At 34.5% G+C, this 21,329-nt stretch overlaps 1 protein-coding gene across 4 annotated transcripts in view; it reads left to right on the forward strand.

Moving 5' to 3' along the window:
• The window catches only part of STAG1 (STAG1 cohesin complex component), a 435,356-nt gene that overhangs the window by 294,362 nt on the left and 119,665 nt on the right, over window positions 1-21,329 (forward strand). For all 4 annotated transcript variants that reach the window (XM_060149789.1, XM_060149788.1, XM_060149790.1 and 1 more), the window contains one exon: window positions 17,154-17,277. In XM_060149789.1, coding sequence (XP_060005772.1) covers window positions 17,154-17,277 — 124 coding nt within the window. The remainder of the gene's footprint in view (window positions 1-17,153; window positions 17,278-21,329) is intronic.

Raw genomic sequence — 21,329 nt, forward strand, 5'->3', positions numbered from 1 at the left:
CTCTGATTACCTTGGCTAGGACTTCTAAAGCTATGTTGAATAAAAGTGGCGAGAGTGGCATTCTTGTCTTCTTTTTGAACTTTGAGGAAATGCTTTCAGTTTTTCACCATTGAGTATGATGTTAGCTGTCTGTTTGTCATATATGTCCTTTATTATGTAGAGGTGTGTTGCCTCTATGCCCACCTTCTAAAGAGTTTTTATCATAAATGGATGTTGAATTTTATCAAAAGCTTTTCTGCATCTATTGAGATTATCATACAGTTTTTATTCTTCAGTTTGTTAATGTGGTGTCTCACATTGATTGATTTGAGGTTATTGAAAAATCCTTGCATCTCTGGGATAAATCCCACTTGATCATGGTGTATGATCCTTTTAATGTATTGTTGGGTTCAGATCACTAGTATTTTGTTGAGGATTTTTGCATCTATGTTCATCAGTGATATTGGCCTGTAATTTTTTGTGTGTGTGATATTTTTGTCTGTTTTTGGTATCAGGGTGATGTAGCCTCATAGAATGAGCTCGGAAGTGTTCCTTCTCTGCAATGTTTTGAAATAGTTTCAGAAGGATAGGTGTTAACTCCTCTCTAAATATTTGATATGAAGCTTTCTGTCCTGGACTTTTGTTTGATGGGAGTTTTTTAATCACAGATTCATTTCAGTGTTTGTAATTGGTCTGTTCCTATTTTCTATTCCTGGTTCAGGCTTGGGAGATTGTACCTTTCTAAGAATTTGTCCCTTTCTTTTAGGTTATCAATTTTTTTGGCATAGAGTTGCTTGTAGTAGCCTCTTACGGTTCTGTGTATTTTTTTGGTGTCAGTTGTCACTTCTCCTTTTTAATTTCTAATTTTGTTGATTTGGGCCCTCTCTTTTTTTTATTGATGAGACTGGCTAAAGGTTTATCAATTTCGTTTATATTTTAAGAGAACCAGCTTTTAGTTTCATTGATCTTGTCTTATTGTTTTCTTCGTTTCTATTTCATTTATTTCTACTCTAATCTTTATGATTTCTTTCCTTTTACTAACCTTGGGTTTTGTTTGTTCTTCTTCCTCTAGTTGCTTTAGGTGTAAATTTAGGTTGTCTCTTTGAGATTGTTCTTGTTTCCTGAGGTAAGTTTGTATCACTATAAACTTCCCTCTTAGAACTGCTTTTCCTGTGTCCCATAAGTTTTGGATTGTTGTGTTTTTGTTTTCATTTGTCTCTGGGTCATTTTTGATTTCCTGTTTGATGTCTTCAGTGAACCATTGGTTGTTCAGTAGGATATTGTTCAGCCTCCACACGTTTGTGTTTTTTACAGTTTTTTTCTTGAAGTTGGTTTCTAGCCTCATAGAGTTGTGGTCAGAAATGATGCTTGATCTGATTTCAGTTTTCTTAAATTTACCAAAGCTTGCTTTGTGACCCAGCATGTGATCTGTCCTGGAGTATGTTCCATGTACACTTGAAAAGAATGTGTATTCTGCTGCTTTCAGATGGAATGTGCTCTGAATATCAATTAAGTCCATCTGAGGTGTCATTTAAGGCCTGTGTTTCTTGATTGATTTTCTATCTGGATGATCTGTCCTTTGGTGTAAGTCGGGTGTTAAAGTCCCCAAATGTTATTTTGTTACAGTCAGTTTCTCCTTTTGCATCTGTTATCATTTGCCTTATATATTTAGGTGCTCCAACGTTGGATGCATATATATTTACAATTGTTATATCTTCTTCTTGGATTGATCCTTTGATCATCAAGTAGCGTCCCTCTTCGTATCTTGTTACAGTCTTTATTTTAAAGTCTATTTTGTCTGATATGAGTATTGCTACTCCACCTTCCTTCTGATTTCCATTTGTGTGGAATAACTTTTTCCATCCCCTTACTTTCAGTCTGTATGTGTCTCTAGATCTGAAGTGAGTCTCTTTGAAGGCAGCACACATATGGATCCTGTTTTTTGCATCTATTCAGCCAGTCTGTGTCTTTTGGTTAGAGCATTTAATCCATTTACATTTAAGGTAATTATCAATGTGTATGTTCTTATTGCCATTTTGTTAATTGTTTTGGATTTGTTTTTGTAGGTCTTTTTTTTTCTCCTTTCTTTTTTTGTTCTCTTCCCTTGTGACTTGATGACTGTCTTTAGTGTTATGTTTGGATTCCTTTTTCTTTTTTGTGTGTATATCTATTACATGTTTTGGTTCGTGGTTACCATGAGGTTTTTGTATAGCAGTCTATATATATGTTTTTGTTTTAAGTTGTTGATATCTTAATTTCAAATGCATTTTAGATACCCTGCATTTGTACTCCCCTCCCCTCACAATAACTGTTTTTGATCTTATATTTTATATCTAATTTTTTTATGTATCCCTTAACTGTCGTTGTTTTTTTTGGATACAAATGATTTTATTACCTTTGTCTTTTAATCTCCCTACCAGCTTTGTATATGGATGATTTCCTACCCCTATTATATGTTTCCCTTTACCAGTGAGCTTTTCAATTTTGTCCTTTTCTTGTTTCTAGTTGTGGCCTTTTTTTTCACCCTAGTTCCTTGAGCATTTGTTGTGAAGCTAGTCTTTTAGCATTTGCATGTCTGTAAAGCTTTTGATTTGTCCATCAGATCTGAACAAGAGCCTTGCTGGTAGAGTATTCTTGGTTATAGGTTTTTCTCTTTTATGACTTTAAGTAATATTGTGCCCCTCCCTTCTGGCCTGCAGAGTTTCTGCTGGAAAATCAGCTGGTAGCCTTATCGTAGTTCCCTTGTATTTAATTTGTTGCTTTTCCCTTGTTGCTTTTAATACTCTCTCTTTATCTTTAACTTTTGTTAATTGAGTACAATGTGTCTAGGTGTGTTCCTCTGTGGGTTAATCCTGTATGGGACTCTCTACTTCCTGGACTTGGGAGACTGTTTTCTTTCCTAGGTTAGGGAACTTTCCAGCTATTATCTCTTCAAATATTTTCTCAGATTCTTTCTCTCTCTTTTCCTTCTGGGACCCCTATAATGTGAATATTAGTGTGCTTTAGTTCTCAAACTTGCTCATTTCATTTCATTCTTTTTTCTTTTTTCTATTCCGTGGCAGTGATTTTCACTACTCTATTTTCCAGCTCACTGATACATTCTTCTGCCTCATCTAGTCTGCTATTGATTCCTTCTATTGTGTTTTTCATTTCAGTTATTGTATTCTTCAATTCTGTTTGGTTTTTCTTTATATTTTCTAATTCTTTGTTAAAAACTCCTAATTTCTCGCTCCATGCATCCATTCTCGTCCCAGTACCTTTTATCATCTTTACAATCATTACTCTGAATTCTTTCTCAGGTAGATTGCCTGACTCCACGTCACTTAGTTGTTATTCTGTAGTTTTGTCTTGTTCCTTCATCTGAAACATATTCCTCTGTCACCTCATTTTGTCTAAATTGCTATTTGTATTTTTATGTCTGTGGTAAGTTGGTTACATTTCTCTTGAGATTGTTCTTGTTTCCTGAGGTAAATTTGTATCGCTGTAAACTTCCCTCTTAGAACTGCTTTTCCTGTGTCCCATAAGTTTTGGATTGTTGTGTTTTTGTTTTCATTTGTCTCAGGGTAATTTCTGATTTCCTGTTTGATGTCTTCAGTGATGTCTCGACCTTGTAGAAGTGCCCCTCTGTAGGTTACATCCTGTGCTTCCCAGCAGTGCACTCCCCTCTTGTAATCCAAGGACCAGGGCCTAGTTGGTCCCAGGGTAATGTCTGGCCTGCATTTCCAAATTCAGTCTGCAAGCTGAGTGTAGTTTTCTTGTTTCTGGTGTCTGCCTCCTGGTGGGTGAGACTGGTCTAGAGGCTTGTGTAGGCTTCCTAGTGGGAGGGGTAGAGCTGGGTTTTGGCTCTCTGATGGTCAGGGCCTTGTCTAGAGGCCTGTCTTCAGGTGGATGTTGGTTCAGGAAATCTTAGGAATCCTGTCTGGTGATGGATGGGGATGTGTCCCCATCCAGTTAGTTTTTTGACCTGAGGCATCCCAGCACTGGAGCCTATAGGCTATTGGATGGGGCCAGCTCTTGTGCTGATGCCCGAAGCCAGATGTTAGCCTCCCCAAGCATTCATTCAAATGAATACTCCCTGATATGTCTGTCACCAGTGTCTATGTCCCCAGGGTGAGCCACAGCTGCCCCCAGCCTCCACAGGAGACCCTCCAAGACCAGCAGGTAGGTCTGGCCCAGGCTCCTATCAAATTACTGCTTTTGCCCTTTGCCCCAGTGCACGTGAGATTTTGTATGCACCCTTTAAGAGTTAAGTCTTTATTTTCCCCAGTCCTGTGGACCTCCTGTAATCAAGCCCTCCTGGCCTTTAAAGCCAAATGCTCTTGGGGCTTCTCTGCCCAGTGCTGGACCCCCAACCTAGACAGCCTGATGTGGGGCTCATAACTCTCACTCTTGTGAGAGACCCTTTACAATACAATTATTCTCTAGTATGTGGGTTGCCCACCCAGGTATGGGATTTGATTATATTGCGAGTCTGCCCCTCCTGCTGGTCTTGTTGTGGTTCCTTCTTTATGTCTTTTGTTGTACAAAATCTTCTCTGGTAAGTTACAGTCTTCAGTGATGTAAGTTACATCTTACAACAATTGATGATTGTTCTGAAAATTATTGTGATTTTGGTGTGCTGGTGAGAGGAGGTGAGTTTAGCATCTTTCTACTCCTCCATCTTGGCCACTCCTTTCTCTATTATTCTTTTTTTATCTTGTTGGATGTCATTTGCTGAAATTTCCCTAGGAATTTTTGTATCTGTGTTTAAGGGGGATATATGTCTATAACTCTTTTATTTTACTGAGTGTCTCTGACTGTTTTTGGTACCAATGTGATGCTGGCTTTGTAGAATGAGTTGTGATGTATTCTCTCCTTTTTAATTTTCTGGAACAGTTGAATAAAATTGGTATTATTTCTTCCTCTGATAGGAATTAAACCATTGGGTTCTAGAGTTTTCTTTGTAAGGATGTTTTAAACTACAAATTAAATTTCTTTAGTAGATATAAGACTGTTCAGTTTGTCTTACAAAAAATGATAGATTCATCTAAGTTGTTGAAGTATATTCAAGAAATATCAGCATAAAGTTGTTCATAGTATTGGTGGTTTCATCTCTCACATATCAGTCTGTCTAGAGCTAATCAATTATATTTATATTTTCTTAGAAAATGAGATTTTGGTTAATTGTACTTCTCTATTTTTCTGTTTTCTGTTTCACTTGATTACTATTCTTTTACTGTTCTTTGGGTTTCCTTCCTCTGCCCTTTAGTTTCTCAGGGGGGAAATGGATATCACTGATATAAGGCCTTACTTTTTTCTCTCCTATTAATTTTTACTCCTATAAATTTCTTTCTTAGCCGTGCTATAGCTGTATCCCCTAAATTTGGATATGTTGTGTTTCCATTTTCATTTAGTTCAGAATACTTTCTAATTTCCATCTGGACTTGTTTCTTTAGGTCATGGATTATTTAGAAGTTTGGTATATATTTGCAAATATCTCAGAACTTTCTGTTATTGTCTCCTAACTTAAGTTCATTCTAGTCAGAGAACATACTTTATGTGACTTGAATGCTTTTAAGTTTATTGATATTTGTTTTATGGCCCATAGTATGTTCTATCTTGATAAATTTTTTATTTGCATAGGAAAAGAGTATGTATCATGGTTTTGTTTTTATGTCAATTAGGTCAAACTTGGTTGATGGTTGTTGTTGAAGTCTTTTTTATCCGTACTGATTGTCTGTCTTTTTATTCTAACAATTATCAAGAGGGATTTTGTAGGAGTACTTTTTGTATTCTTGATACAGGTGCATTATCACATAAATGATTTTCGTATTTTTCCCCAGCCTTTGGCTTTCCTTTCATTTTCTTAATGATACCTTTTGAAGAACAAAAGTTTTCAATTTGAATGCAGTAATTTATCAATTTTTCTTCTATGGTGATGCTTTTGATGTCATATCTGTGAACATTTTTCCTAACCCAAACTGTTCTTCTGTGTTTTATTCTAGAAGTTTAATCATTTAAGTTAATTTATATGAATGATTTTTTTAAGTTAATTCTTGTTTATGGTGCAATATAAGGACACTTTTTGCATATAGATATTCATTTTTACAAGCACTATTGGTGAAAGGCTGTTCTTCAGCTGAGTTGCTTTAGCACTTTTCTTGGGAATCAAATGACCATGAATGCAAAGTTTTATTTCTGGATTTTCTAATTTGTCCTTAAACTCTTACCAGCTGTATTGATTACAGTACTTTTAAGGTATTTCTTAAAAGCTTTGTTGAGATGTAATTGACATATAACATATGTAAGTTTAAGGTGTACAACAAGATTCTTTGAAACACATAATATATTGTGAAATGATTATCACAATAAGGTTAGTTAATACCTCTATCATCTCAAGTAATTACCTTTTACAATTTAGGTGGTGATAACATTTAAGAATTACTCCCTTAGCAACTTTCAACTGTGTACTACAGTATTGTTAACTGTAGTCACCATGGTATGGTGTACATTAGGTCCCTAGAACCTATTTATCTTATAACTAGAAGTTTGTACTCTTTGACCAACATCTCCCCAGTTTCCTCCCACCCCAGCATCTGGTGACCACCTTTCTACTCTCTATTTCTATTAGTTTAGCATTTTTAGAGTCTACATATAAGTGAGAGCATACAGTATTTTTCTTTTAGAGTAAGTTTTTAAAATTAGGTAGTGTTATGTCCTTTTACTTTGTTTTTCAAAATTGTTATGACTATTATAGATTCTTTACATTTCTATATAAATTCTATAATCAAATTGTCAATTTTTACACAAAATCTTGCTGGAATTTTGATAGAGAATATAATGAATCAGTACACCAATTTGGAGAGAATTTCCTTCCTCATTATATTGAATTTTCCATTCTGTGAATATAGGTTGTATCTCCATTTATTTACATATTCTGTAGTTTCTCTTAGCAATTTTTATTATTTTCAGTGTACGTCTTATACTACTTTTGTTAAATTTATTTTTGTTTTCATTTTTATTTTGTTATAATGGGAATCGTGTCCTTAATTTTTGTTCTAGACTCTTCCTTATTAATATGTAAAATATTATTTTATTACTGCAAAATTATAAAATACTTTCATTAGTTCTGTAGTTTGGGGGTTTTGTTTTTGTAGCTTCTTTCATAAAGGATCATGCCATTTGTGAACAAAGGCACTCTTAATTTTTTTATTGGCCTATTGTACTGAATAGAATCTGCAGTACAATATTGAGTAAAAGTGGTGAGAGAGGACAGCTTTACTTTTATTCCTGATCTTAATGGGAAAATAATTAGTCTTTAAAATTAAGTATAATGTCATTAGCTGTAAGTTTTTTATATTGATACCCGTTAGTAGGATGAGATTCCCTTCTAACCTGGTTTTGTTAGGTGTTTTTATTGTGATTGATTGTTTGATTTCATTTTTTCTGCTTCAATTGAGATAAAAATACAGGCTTTTTTATTGATATAAGGTATTATATTCATTCATTTTCAGATATTAGACCAATCTTGCAATCTGGGAAAATTCCACATGGTCATGGGATATAATGTTTTTTCTATGCTACTGGATTTAGTTTGCTAATATTTTGTTAGGGATTTTTGTGTCTACTTTCATAAGGGGTATTAATATGCTTACTAGCCTCAGAGAACTGGAAAATGTTCCCTCCTGCTCTATTTTCTGAAAGAGTTTATGGAAGATTGTGTTTTTTTGGTTTTGTCTTGTTTTATTAATTTGATAGAATTCACCATGGAAGTCCTTTAAGCCTAGGTTTTCCTTTGTGTGAAGATTTTCATTTACTAATTAAACTTATTATAGATCTATCCAAATTTTCTATTCCTTGTTGATTCTTTATGGTAATTTGTCTCTTTCAGACAATGCTTTATTTCATGCATATTGCACATTTGTTTGTATGTTATTTATGATATTTCTTTATAATCATTTTTATTTCTGTAGGATGTCTCCTTACTCATTCTTGATTTTGTAATTTGTATCTTCTCTCTTTTTTGTGTTGGTCAGTCAGCCTAGCTAAAGGTTTATCAGTTATATTGATCTTTTCAAAGAATAAACTTTCGCTTTCATTAACTTTATTTATGTATTTTTTTATTTCATTGATTTTTGCGTCAACCTTAATATTTCCTTCCATGTGATTGCTTTAGTTTTAATTTGCTTGTCTTCTTTTAGTTTCCTATGGTAGATTGTTGATTTGTATAGCCTTCTTCCTTGCTTATCTGGCATGCTAAGCTATAAATTTCCCTCAAAGTACCGCTTTAGTGACATACCATGACTTTTTATACAACAAATATGTTGTATTTTAAATTTTTATTCAGAACTAAGTATTTCCTTATTTTATTTGTGATTTCTTCTTCGACTCATGGGTTGTTAAGTTTTCTTGTTTAATTTCAAAATATTTGGAGGTTTTCCAAATTAATTTCTCTTCTTAATTTCTAGTTTAATTGCATTGTTGTTAGTAAACACACTTTCAGGTATTGATATTTAAATCATTGTATACTTTATGGGCCTTGTTTTTTTCTTAATCAGTTGGATTATCCAAAAAAAAAAAAACTGCATGTGCATATAAAAAGGATATATTCTGCTGTTTTGTTACATCTTCCTGTAAACCTTTTTATCATTATGAAATGTTCTTTTTTAGTATGACTTTTTTTTTTTGTCTCGAAGACTTCTTTGCCTGATAATAATATATCTCTAGTTCTTTTATGGTTACTTTTTGTATGATGTATCTTTTATCATCCTTTCACTGTTTGTGTCTTTGAATATGAAATATATCTCTTATAGACAGCCTAGAGTTGGATCTTGTGTTTTTATCCATTGAACAATCTCTGTTATTTTCTTTATGGTTGCTACAGAAACTACATCCCATTAGCATGACTAATTTCACATAAATGTAGCATCTTTGCTCCAGTATAGCCCCATTTTTTTTTTCTTCCTTTGTACTGTTATTGTCAAATATCTTTTATCTCTATTTGGTATTATCCCAACATTACCATTTTAACTATTATCAGTATATACAATATTAAGATTTTCAATGAAATTAAACAAAGAAGTATTCATGCTATCTTCTCTTTTTACCCTGTTGTTAACATTTCCAGCATTCTTCATTTTCTTCTATGAATTTGAGTTATTGTATAGAGTTACTTCCTTTCAGTTTGAAGGACTTTCTTTACAGTTTCTTATAAGGCAAGTGTCCTAGCAGTCTTTGTTTATCTGGAAATGTCATTATTTCATCTTCCATATTTGAAAGATAGTTTGGCTGGATATAGAATTCTTGGTGGACAGTTCTATTTTCCTTTAACACTTTTACTGCCTTTCTACCACCTACTGGACTTCATTGTCTCTGAGTAAAAAATTAGTTGTTAATCTTGCTGTTCCCCTGTACATTTATGAGTCACTTTTTTTGTAGCTTTTCTTTTCTTTTCTTCTTTTTTTTCCCCATTTTTCTTTGGCTTTCAACAGTTTGCTTATGTGTTTAGATATGGATCTCTTTGTGTTTATCCTACTAATATTTTGTTGACCTTCTTGGATCTGTAGATTCATGTTTTTCATCAAATTTCATAAGCTTTTAGCAGTTGATTCTTCAAGTATTTTTTAGCCATTTCTCTTTGTTTGTACTCCTTTCACACATATACTGGTATACATGATATTGTTTCCTAGGCTTTTGGAGCTTACGTGCATGTGCGCGCTCTCACACACTCTCTCTCGTTTTTCCTTCCTCAATGTTTTTCATCTCTATTCTTTGGGTAATTTCTGTTTACCTATCTTCAGGTTCAGTGTTTTTTTTCTGTCAACTCAAGTATGCTGCTGAAACCATATGGTGAGTTTTTTATTTCTGTTATTGTACTTTTCAGTTGGTCCTATTTTTATAGTTGCTGTTTCTTTATCATAATCCACTGTTGGTTGAGGCCTTGTCATGTTCTCATCTAGTTCTTTGAATATAGCATCTTTAAATATAATCTGATTATATTTATTGGATCTGCTTTAAAATCGTTGCTAAATTTAACAGCTGGGCCCACTCGGAGCAGTTTCTTTAGACTGTTTCAATTTCCAAGTATAGGTATTACTTCCCTTTTTCTTTGTACATCATATAATCTTTTGTTAAAAACTGTGCATTTTACAAAATATATCTTAGCAAATATGGATTCTGATTTTTTTCCCCTGCAGTTTGTCGTATTGTTGGGGGTTTTGTTTTTGAATAATTTACTTGGGCTTAATCTGAGGAATTTTATCTCTCCTGGACTGTAGCTTTAGGCTAGCAGAACTCTGCTATTTCGCCATTCATTTCTTACAGAGTTTGCTCTTTTTATTGAAATCTTCCCTGGGTGTTGGTATTTAGCATGTTGCTACCAATCAAGTCAGCTTCCTCATCTTAAAACCATAGTTTTCATGGGCATTCCCAATCCTGCTACCTCCACTACACCTGCTGCTCTGAGTTTTAGGGTGTTTGAAGGGGTTATGTCCATTCAAGAATGCCATAGATTTTTGCTGTTTGGGGCCCAAATTTCATCAGCTTTTTACGAGTAAATGCTTATCAACATTTTGAATCTATTTCCAGAAAACTAAAAAGATTGCTTTTGTATTTTGAGTTATTTGGGGGGACGGGAAGAAAGGTGTTTTCTCTTAATATAGAATCGTAGGTTGACCTTTTTTTTTTTTTTCAGTCTTTTAAAGGAATTGATCCATTATCTCTGGTTTGGCTTGTTTCCAACTAGAACTGCTGTCATTCTTATCTTGTGTCCTTTGTAGTTAATTTATCTTTTGCTCTTGGTTACATTTAAATTTTTTTTTGTTTTGTAACTAGTTTAACAATTTTGTCATGTTCTTCAGGGTGGTTTTCTTCATTTTTCTTTTATTACCTCCAGGCTCTCCTCAAGCCTCTTGAATATATATATTTTGTTGTAACTTTTAATGTTCTGTTTCACTAGTTTTATCATCTGTGTCATTTCTGACTCTGTTTGTTTTGATTAATTTTCCCCTTATTATGGGTCATTTTCTTTGACTGCCTGGCAATTTTTATTAGGTGCCAACCACTGTGGGTTTTGTTTTGTTGGGTACCAAACAATGTATTCTTAAGATATTCATCCACTTTTCTCTGGGACATAATTAATGTTTGATCTTTTCAAGACTTTATTTAAGGTTTGTTAAGTGGACCAGGGCAGCGTTTAGTCTAAGGTTAAATTTACCCAGATACTAAGATAAAACCATTCTTTGTACTTTTCTTGATGCCCTGTGAATTACAAGGTTTTTCTGCTCTGCCTCACTGGAACACAAAATATTCCAAGCCCTATGTTTGCTCCAGAGGTTGCCCTCTCTGCTGTTTCCATTCTTTCCCCAGCATTGAGTGGTTTGTTCACATGTACATGCTCTTTATACTCAGCTGAAGAGTTGATAGGGTCTTTCTGCAGATGCCCAGCGCTCACTCTCTCTGTGCATCTCTGGTACTGTGCCTTGTAAAATCTAACCACCTTGTCCTCTAGAGTCCCAGCTTCTTTTCCTCAACTTTGGGAAATACCCAGGCTCTGTATACGTTCCCCTGCCTATACCACTGCCCTGCTCTGCCTGATATCCAACACCTAAAAAATATTATTTTATGTATTTTATGCAGTTTTTTTAGTTTTTTCAAGTGGAAGAAGCATAAATCCTGTCTATCTTGGCTCAGCCACACAATTTTGAATGCAGAATCCATATCATTTTTTATGATTTTACCTCAATCTTCAACACCAAAATAACACAGCCTTTATTTCATTTTAGTGACCCACCCTTTCTGAGTCTTGCCAAAATTTTCAACCTATTATTCTCATAAAAGCAACAATTCTTTAATTTCCTACTGTTACCTTATTGATTTTTTAATTTAATCAGACCTTGTATACAAGTATTGAATCTGTCATAGCTCACTTTTGATACACTAAAATTTCAATTCCTCTGGGCTTCCTTGGTGGCGCAGTGGTTAAGAATCTGCCTGCCAGTGCAGGGGACATGGGTTCTAGCCCTGGGCCGGGAAGATCCCACATGCCGTGGAACAACTAAGCCCTTGTGCCACAACTGCTAAGCCTGTGCTCTAGAGCCCAGGAGGCACAATTACTGAAGCCCACGTGCTTAGAGCCTGTGCTCCACAACAAGAAAAGCCACCACAATGAGAATCCTGCACACTGCAACGAAGAGTAGCCCCTGCTCGCTGCAACTAGAGAAAGCCCATGTGCAGCAACGAAGACCCAACGCAGCCAAAATAAACTAAATAAATAAATTTATTTAAAAAAATTTCAGTTCCTCAAAAGAGGGTTGAAAATATAGGTGAGAGTATGACCTGCCTGCCAAAGTGATCAGCATGTCATGAATACCAATCATTGGTTTTTCTAGAAGTATCACTTAGTCCACTTTATTGATTAAGGGAAAATGTTACTGCATGTACATACTAGAAATAGAAGTGCTGTGGAGAGATGACACTTTAAGTTAATGCTTTTTCTCTCCTGCCACCCCAACTTCAAAAATTAAATATTAATTAAAATTAAATTAATTGTTAGATTTAAATTGTTAGATTATTGTTAGATATTAAAGTAAAGGCATACTAACTGAGGATCAGTAAATTAGGTAAGTTTTCCATAGAAATGAACATAATTATTCTTTTATGCTTTAAAAAAGAGCTACAGCAGAGGATTAATTGCCTCAGAATTATTCTTTTCTAGTTTTTTTCTTTCTTTGAGTTTGCAAGTAAAGTGTATTCTAACTTCATTTTTAGTTGTTCATTTCAAGGCCCCAGTACTAGAACTATGAAAATTCGTTCATCTTGTGATTTTCTTTATACATTTCCTCTTGTCTTACTAACTTTTTTGCCCCCTACTTAATCTTTGCTTTGGAAACTTCCAAACACCTGCAGCTAAACGTTATCTTTCTAAATGGAGTGAGACCTTTGGAAATAGAGATTAAGGTGTTAAAAATAAATGTAATATAAAAATCAAAGACTGAAGATCTCTAAAATATGAGAAAAATATCTGTATATCAAAAAATATATTGTAGGGTCTTCCCTGGTGGCGCAGTGGTTGAGGGTCCGCCTGCCAATTCAGGGGACATGGGTTCGTGTCCCAGTCCGGGAAGATCGCACATGCCGCAGAGCGGCTGGGCCCGTGAGCCATGGCCGCTGGACCTGCGCATCCGGAGCCTGTTGCTCTGCAACGGGAGAGGCCACAGCAATGAGAAGCCCGTGTACTGAAGGGGGGAAAAATATGTGTGTGTGTATATATATATATATATATATAGTAAGTCAGGGATATTTAGAAATATACTGCATTTTCATTTTGTACTTCATTTACTTAAATAGAATGTTAGTTCCTAGAAGGCAAGAAGAAAGCTATCTATGGTAATAAGAGGATGTGCCATGAATCATGGAAGACCTGAAAGTTTACTAGAGCTTGAAAGAATAATCATTGTAGGTAATCAGAGTGGAATAAGGGCACTGTGAGTGTAGGAGTCACCACAGACATGTAATGTGTACAGTTGAGCTATTTGGACTAAAGAACTCATTCATAGACCAAACTAAAAGAAGATTGGTTATGGCTCAATTGGTAAAAGGCCTTCAATAACAGTAAAACTAAGAATATTGGTTATCTTTTGCCATATAACAACTTACCCCAAAACTTGGTACAGTATACATTATCTCATTGTTACTATGGATCAAGAATTTGGGAGTGGCCTAGCTAAGGGGTTCTGGCTTAAGTTCTCTCATCAGATTGCAGTCAAGACTTTGGTTGAGGCTGCAGTCATTTGAAGGCTTGACTGTGGTTGGAGCATCTGCTTCTCATATGGCTTACTCACATGGCTGGTGGAAGAAGACTTAGTTACTCACCACATTGAGTTCTCTATAAGGCAGCTAGAATGTCCTTAAGACATGGCAGTTGGCTTTCCTGAGAGAGATTGATCCGAGAGAGAGCAAAGGAAAAGTCACTATGTCTTTTTTGACCTAGCTTCAGATGCCAAAATTCATCATTTCCACTGAATTATATTTATTAGAAACAAGTTAATAAGTACACCCATATTCAAGAAAAGAAGCATGTGTCTCCACCAAAGGAATAGTAACAGAAAATTTGTGGACATTTTAAGACCACCACAAAGAAATTATTATTTTACTGTATAGTCTGTAATTACATAATATAGTTACATGTAGAGAATGATTAATAGGGTAGTATCAGCAAGCAAAGTAGATTAGAGCTCCAAAACCCAAATAGGAGAAAAATCGCCTAGGGACTTTTAATAGTAGTAGAATGGGCTGTCTTACATACATAGTCAAATTGTAAATCTAAAAAGGATATGAAAAAAATTTTAAGTTAAAGTGGGAGGCATCAGACTAGCATCTGAAGTAGACAAGGACTGGGATTCCAAGAAGATAAGCTGTATCTAAATGTTGGCAGTGCTTACAGAGAAGAGCTGTGTTTCAAGAACATGAGCTTTTGGCAGTCTAATAAGCATGAGAAAAAGGTATTAGAGGTTAGGCTTAGACATAGAAATGGTTATAAAAAAAGATTTTGAGCAATATTTTCCTACTGAAATAAAGCTAAGCCTTTATATTCTCTAGCCTTAGGAATCAGCCACCTATAATCTCAATACCAGAGGTAATGGTAATACCAATGGTAATGAATGGAAGAATGATTGAGCTATGTATTATGAGTTACTGTACTTAGTAGTCACTATAGTTTTAATCGAAATACCATACCTATTCATTGTGTCCTTACCCTACTTCTCTGAGCTTGTGTAATAAAAAACTCAGCCTGGTTTTGTTTGCTTTAATTTTTTTGATTGGTTTGTACAAGCGTATTTCAGCAGAGAATAAGTGTAATTGATCTTTGGGATTTGGGTATTTTGTGGTTATGTTTTGGTTTTGGAGGGGAGCTATTTTATTTTGTTTTATTTTTGCTGTTGTTATTTTTTTTAATTTGTACAGCCCAGTAGAAGACAAAGTATATGAACTTGTAGTTCTTAGAAGTGGAAATTTATATAAAATAGTAGAACAATACCAAGTGACAGGCAGGGATTAAAGCACTATATGGAGAAATTTGTTAATATCTAATTCAGGTGAAGATGTGTATTCCTTCTCACCCAGTAAATTTCACTTCTAAGTATAACAACAGTGTCTCACAGACTTGACTGACCATTTCCTACATCAAGTACACAGATGTTCCAAGAAAAAATAGTTGCCTTACCCCATGTGAAGCATTTTAGTATTTTCTATCCCAAATACTTTTTTTTCCCCACTCACTAAATTTATTTCATAATGTGCTGGTAGGTAGTAATGCACTGTTTTAAAAACACTGCCCTAGGGGAAATGCTTACACAAGCAGACATGTACGAGAATGCTTATGCCATTCATTGTTAATAAAATCAAAAACTTGGAAACAACCTAAATATCTGCCACTGAGAGAATGTATAAGTAATTTGTAATTTATTTATAGAAAGGAACACTGAACATCAGTTAAAGTTAATATATTGGACTTGGAGCTATATGAATCAGTGTGTATAAATTGCAAAACTGGTTTGTGAAAAAATCTAATTGGAGAAGAAGCCTATAAGATATAATGTATGTAAAGTTTCAAAATATGTAAAACAATATATATGAAGTTAAAGCATAATAACTTTGTAATGTCTGAAATTTTTCATATTTAGAAAAAAAGAAATACCCTTGAACCATTCACATTCATTATTTTAAAGGTCAAGGAACATTCTTTCACAGTTTTTAAGCTACTTTTTATATTGTATCATCTATGAATGTCTAGATTGATGACAATTAAAAGATTATAATAATGAACATTGATGGAAAGTTTTAGTAGGTACCAGGCACAGTTCTAAGTATTTTATTGATACTTTTATTAAGTGAGTTCATCCTCACAGTCACTGTGAGGTCTAGGTTCAGTTATTATCCCTGTTTTACAGGTGAGGAAATCTAAGAAAGAGGGAAATAACTTGCAGCTAGTAAATAGCAGAGTCAGGATTTGAACTCAGGATGTCTTACTCCAAAGTCTGTATCATTAGCCTCTGTGCTATAGAATCTCTCCATGAGAAAAAGGTATAAACAACAGCAAAAGTGTAGGAAAACTAAAGACTGTAATTGGTAGTATGGTTTTGAAAGAGAAAGTTTCTCACATTTTTATTCTTTAAGCAATGACATGGACTTAGAAGGAAATAAGATTTATTAGAGCAGAGAATTAAATATTAGAATACTAGCACTCATTTTATCACAAAAGAGAAACTAAGGAAAGCTCCTTGACAGATGATTGCCTTGTGTAAATTGGAGAATTAAAAATTATTCATGTATGGTAACTCAGAAAACTTTAAGATTGATCTACAAAAGAAAGGATTTATCTTAATTGTATAATATGGGGTGTTTTTAGCCAGAGTTATTATCCTGTTGAAAGATAAGGTAAAAATATTAACACTGTATTTGTTCATGGTTCACAGATTTTAGAGTAGAAGTAATTCCAGGAGGGTTGTAGTAGATGCTTATGGTGAGGTGAAAAGCTGTCTGGGCACAGAGCCAGAGACCTGACTTTTGGGGTTCGTTCTGCTACCACTTCATAGTGTGGTCACCAGGATTGTTCTGTTGTGACTAAATGTGAATTATTCTTCTTCCCTGTGCAGTTACTTCAAGGACTTGGTTTTGTAAACTACTGTACATTTTCAAATAATACAGGCTGCTACAATTTTGCCTTATAGATACTAATTTTTGTTCATGAAAATTATTTCTTAATTCTTTAGATGTGTACTAGCTTAGAAAGAGTCACAGTTATTTAGAGAAACACGTTTTGAGTTCTCCATTATCCTGTATTTGGATGTTGATACTCTGGTTCCTCAGAAGTTTTAACATGTGTATTGATCCCATAATAATTGTGAGGCTTTCAGAAAGCTCCAAATGTCATTTCCTAGTCCATTGAAAATAGAGCAGTTGAGTCAAAATAAGATGATTTCCAGAAGCATTTTTTTTTGTTTGGTATTGGTGGTTTTTATTTCATAGAAGCCATGTAAAAAATAGAAGATATTCAAGTTGGAGACCTTTGCGAGGGCAGATATAAAAATGGTATTTGGATAATATTATATCTATTGCTTGCTGAAAATGAGTATGAAGTACTTTCTAGCTTTGGATATTAATCAGAGGTTTGACTCTTTTTTTTCCTTCTCTAGTGATGCTATTGCTGAGATTAGAGCCATTTGTATTGAAGAAATTGGAGTATGGATGAAAATGTATAGTGATGCCTTCCTAAATGACAGTTACCTAAAATATGTTGGCTGGACTCTTCATGACAGGGTAAGTTACTCTGTTCTCAGCTTTCATAGAAGATGTGCTTGTCCTAATATTAATACTAGAAAGCTAGGAATTAAGATGGCATTGGGGGCGTCCCTGGTGGCGCAGTGGTTGAGAGTCCGTCTGCCGATGCAGGGGACACGGGTTCGTACCCCGGTCCGGGAAGATCCCACATGCCGCGGAGCGGCTGGGCCCATGAGCCATGGCCACTGAGCCTGCGCGTCCGGAGCCTGTGCTCCGCACCGGGAAAGGCCACAGCAGTGAGAGGCCCGCGTACCGCAAAAGAAAAAGAAAAAAAAAAAGATGGCATTGGTTGGTTTTTCTCAAGCTTTATAATAATATGGAAATTTAAGATGATACAGCTGAATACTATTTACTTGTGGCCATGATGAAACTTGAGACATCAGCATATGTGTGAAAAACGTGTCTTACTTAGTTGTAATGCTGTCTTAAACCAAGGTTGGCAACCTGGTACATCTAAATTTTAAGAGAATGTAGTATCTCAATAAGCTAATTATAATTTTTTTCTAGTTTGGAATCAAAAGAGATTCCTGTTTCTCTTAATATATAGGAACTAAATAAGCTTTCTTATTTTGAATTCTCTAAGGTCATATCATAGTAGAATGTTTTAGCAGAGTTGAATAGATTTGTTGGATTCTAGAATATCTGGTCTTAAAATCTGTCTCTACTTCTACTCTCTTAGAAAAGGCTCTGACTTAAAAGGAATCTCACATTATTAAGTCCTGAGTATGTAATCCTTAAATAACCAAGGATAGGAATGATAAATTGCTGGAATTTTTATATTGAATGACCTGACATTCTATAACTTGAATTGCCAGATTTTCACACACAAAAAAGAAATCTTAACAATGATTTCTTTTAAAAGATGTTATATTCCATTATTCGAATTGTTAAAAGTATCATAACTATTAGAAGATATTTTATCTTTTTTTTCATTTTATCTTTTTAAATGCAATTATATTCTTAGACTTTTACAGTAATTTTGGTAATAGTCTAAGACTTATTTTCTATATATTACCATTATTAGCCTGTGGAGCATTTTTTACTTATTGATTGATTGATTGATTGATTGATTTTTTTAGACAGCTCAGAGCAATTTATTTTTTTATAGGTTTGACATTTTTTTTAAATTTTTTTTTGAAGTATTGTTGGTTTATAGTGCTGTGCCAATCTCTGCTGTACAGTAAAGTGACTAAGTTATACACATATGTACATTCTTTTTTATATTTTATATTATGGTTTATCACAGGATATTCAATATAGTTCCCTGTGTTATACATTAGAACCTTGTTGTTTATCCATTCTAAATGTAATAGTTTGCATCTACCAATCCCAAACTCCCAGTCCATCCTTCTCCCTGCCCAACTTGAGTCTGTTTCTGTTTTGTAGATAGGTTCATTTGTGCCATATTTTAAATTCCACATATAAGTGGTATCATATATTTGTCTTTCTATTTCTGACTTCACTTAGTATGACAATCTCTGGTTGCATCCATGTTGCTACAAATGGTATTATTTTGTTCTTTTTGTGGCTGAATAGTATTCCATTGTATATATTTACTACATCCTCTTTATCCATTCCTCTGTCGATGGACATTTAAGTTGTTTCTATGTTTTGGCTATTGTGAACAGTGCTGCTATGAACATAGGGGTGCATGTATCTTTTGAATTATAGTTTTGTCCAGGTATATTCCCAGGAGGGGGATTGCTGGATTATGTGGTAATTCTGTTTTTAGTTTTCTGAGTAGCCTGCATACTGTTCTCCATAGTGGTTGTACCAGCTTACAGTTCCCCCCAACAGTGTAGGAGTTCCCTTTTCTCCACATCCTCTCCAGCAGTTGTTATTTGTAGACTTTTTAATGATGGCCATTCTGACTGGTGTGAGGTGGTACCTCAGTGTAGTTTTGATTTGCATTTGTCTAATAATTAGTGATGTTGAGCATCTTTTCATGTGCCCATTGGCCATCTGTATGTCTTCTTTGGAGAAATGTCTATTAAGGTCTTCTGCCCATTTTTCAATTGGGTTATTTGTTTTTTTGTTGATGAGTTGCATGAGTTTTTTGTATATTTTGGAGATTAAGCCTCGTCTGTTGCATCATTTGCAAATATTTTCTCCCATTTCGTAGGTTGTCTTTCTTTTTTTTTTTATGGTTTTCTTTGCTGTGCAAAAGCTTGCAAGTTTGATTAGGCCCCATTTGTTTATTTTTGTTTTTATTTGTATTGCCTTGGGAGTCTGACCTAAGAAAACATTGGTACAATTTATGTCAGAGGATGTTTTGCCTGTGCTCTCTTCTAGGAGTTTTATGGTATGTTGTCTTATGTTTAAGTCTTTAAGCCATTTTGAGTTTATTTTTGTGCATGGTGTAAGGGTGTGTTCTAACTTCATTGATTTACATGCAGCTGTCCAACTTTCCCAGCACCATTTGCTGAAGAAACTTTCTTTTTCCCCTTGTATATTCTTACCTCCTTTGTCAAAGATTAATTGACAATAGGTGTGTGGTTTATTTCTGGGCTCTCTATTCTGTTCCATTGATCTATACGCCCGTTTTTGTACCAGTACCACACTGTTTTGATTACTGTAGCTTTGTAGCATTGTCTGAAGTCTGGGGAGTTTTGCCTTTGTTTTTTTCCTCAGGATGGCTCTAGCACTTCTGGGTCTTCTATGGTTCCATATAAATTTTTGGATTATTTGTTCTAGTTTTGTGAAAAATGTCATGGATAATTTTATAGGGATCGCATTAAGTCTGTAGAATGCTTTGGGTAGTATTGCCATTTTAACAATGTTAATTCTTCCAGTTCAAGAGCATGGGATATCTTTCTATTTCTTTGAATCCTCTTTCATTTCCTTTATTAATGTTTTATAGTTCTCAGCATATAAGTCTTTCACCTCCTTGGTCAGGTTTATTCCTCGATTTTTTTTTGGGGGGGTGCAATTTTAAAAGGTGTTTACATTCCCTTTCTGATATTTCGTTGTTAGTGTAAAGGAATGCAACCGATTTCTGAATGTTAATCTTCTATCCTGCTACTTTGCTGAATTTATTTGTTAGATCTAGTAGTTTTTGTGTGGAGTCCTTACGGTTTTCTGCATATAGTGACAATTTTACCTCTTCCCTTTCAATTTGGATACCTTTTATTTCTTTTTCTTGTCTGATTGCTGTGGCTAAGAATTCCAATACTATGTTGAAAAGAAATGGTGAGAGTGGTCATTCTTGTCTTGTTCCAGATTTTAGTGGGAAGGCTTTCAGCTTTTCATCGTTGATTATTATATTGACTGTGGGTTTCTCATAAATGGCTTTAATTATGTTGAGGTATGTTCCCTCTATTCCCACTTTGGTAATAGTTTTTATCATGAATGAATGTTGAATTCTGTCAGATGCTTTTTCTGCATCTTTTGAGATAATCATGTGGTTTTTGACTTTTCTTTTGTTAATGTGCTGTATTGCACTGATTGATTTGCATATGTTGAACCATCCTTGTGAACCTGGGATGAATCCCACTTGGTCATAGTGTATGATCTTTTTTATGTGTTGTTGGATTCTTTTTGCTAATATTTTGCTGAGGATTTTTGCATCTATATTTATCAAAGATATTGGCCTATAATTTTCTTTTTTGGTGGTGTCTTTGTCTACTTTTGGTATCAGGGTGATGGTGGCTTCATAGAATGTCTTTGGGAGTGTTCCCTCCTCTTCAGTCTTTTGGAAGAGTTTGAGAAGAATCAGTGTAAGTTCTTTGTATGTTTGGTAGAATTCACCTGTGAAGCCATCTGGTCCTGGACTTCCGTTTGTAGGAAGTATTTTTATTACAGATTCTATTTCACTTCTAGTGATTGATCTGTTCAAATTATCTATTTCTTATTGATTCAATTTTGGTGGTCTATATGTTTCTAGAAAGTTATCCATTTCTTCTAAGTTGTGAAATTTGTTAGCATATAATGGTTCATAGTATTTTCTTATGTTTTTTGTATTTCTGCGGTATCAGTTGATATTTCTTCTTTTTCATTTCTCATTTTGTTTATTTGGGTTCTCTCTCTTTTCT

The sequence above is a fragment of the Lagenorhynchus albirostris genome, chromosome 5 (assembly GCF_949774975.1).
Source record: "Lagenorhynchus albirostris chromosome 5, mLagAlb1.1, whole genome shotgun sequence".
NCBI classification, from domain to species: domain Eukaryota; kingdom Metazoa; phylum Chordata; class Mammalia; order Artiodactyla; family Delphinidae; genus Lagenorhynchus; species Lagenorhynchus albirostris.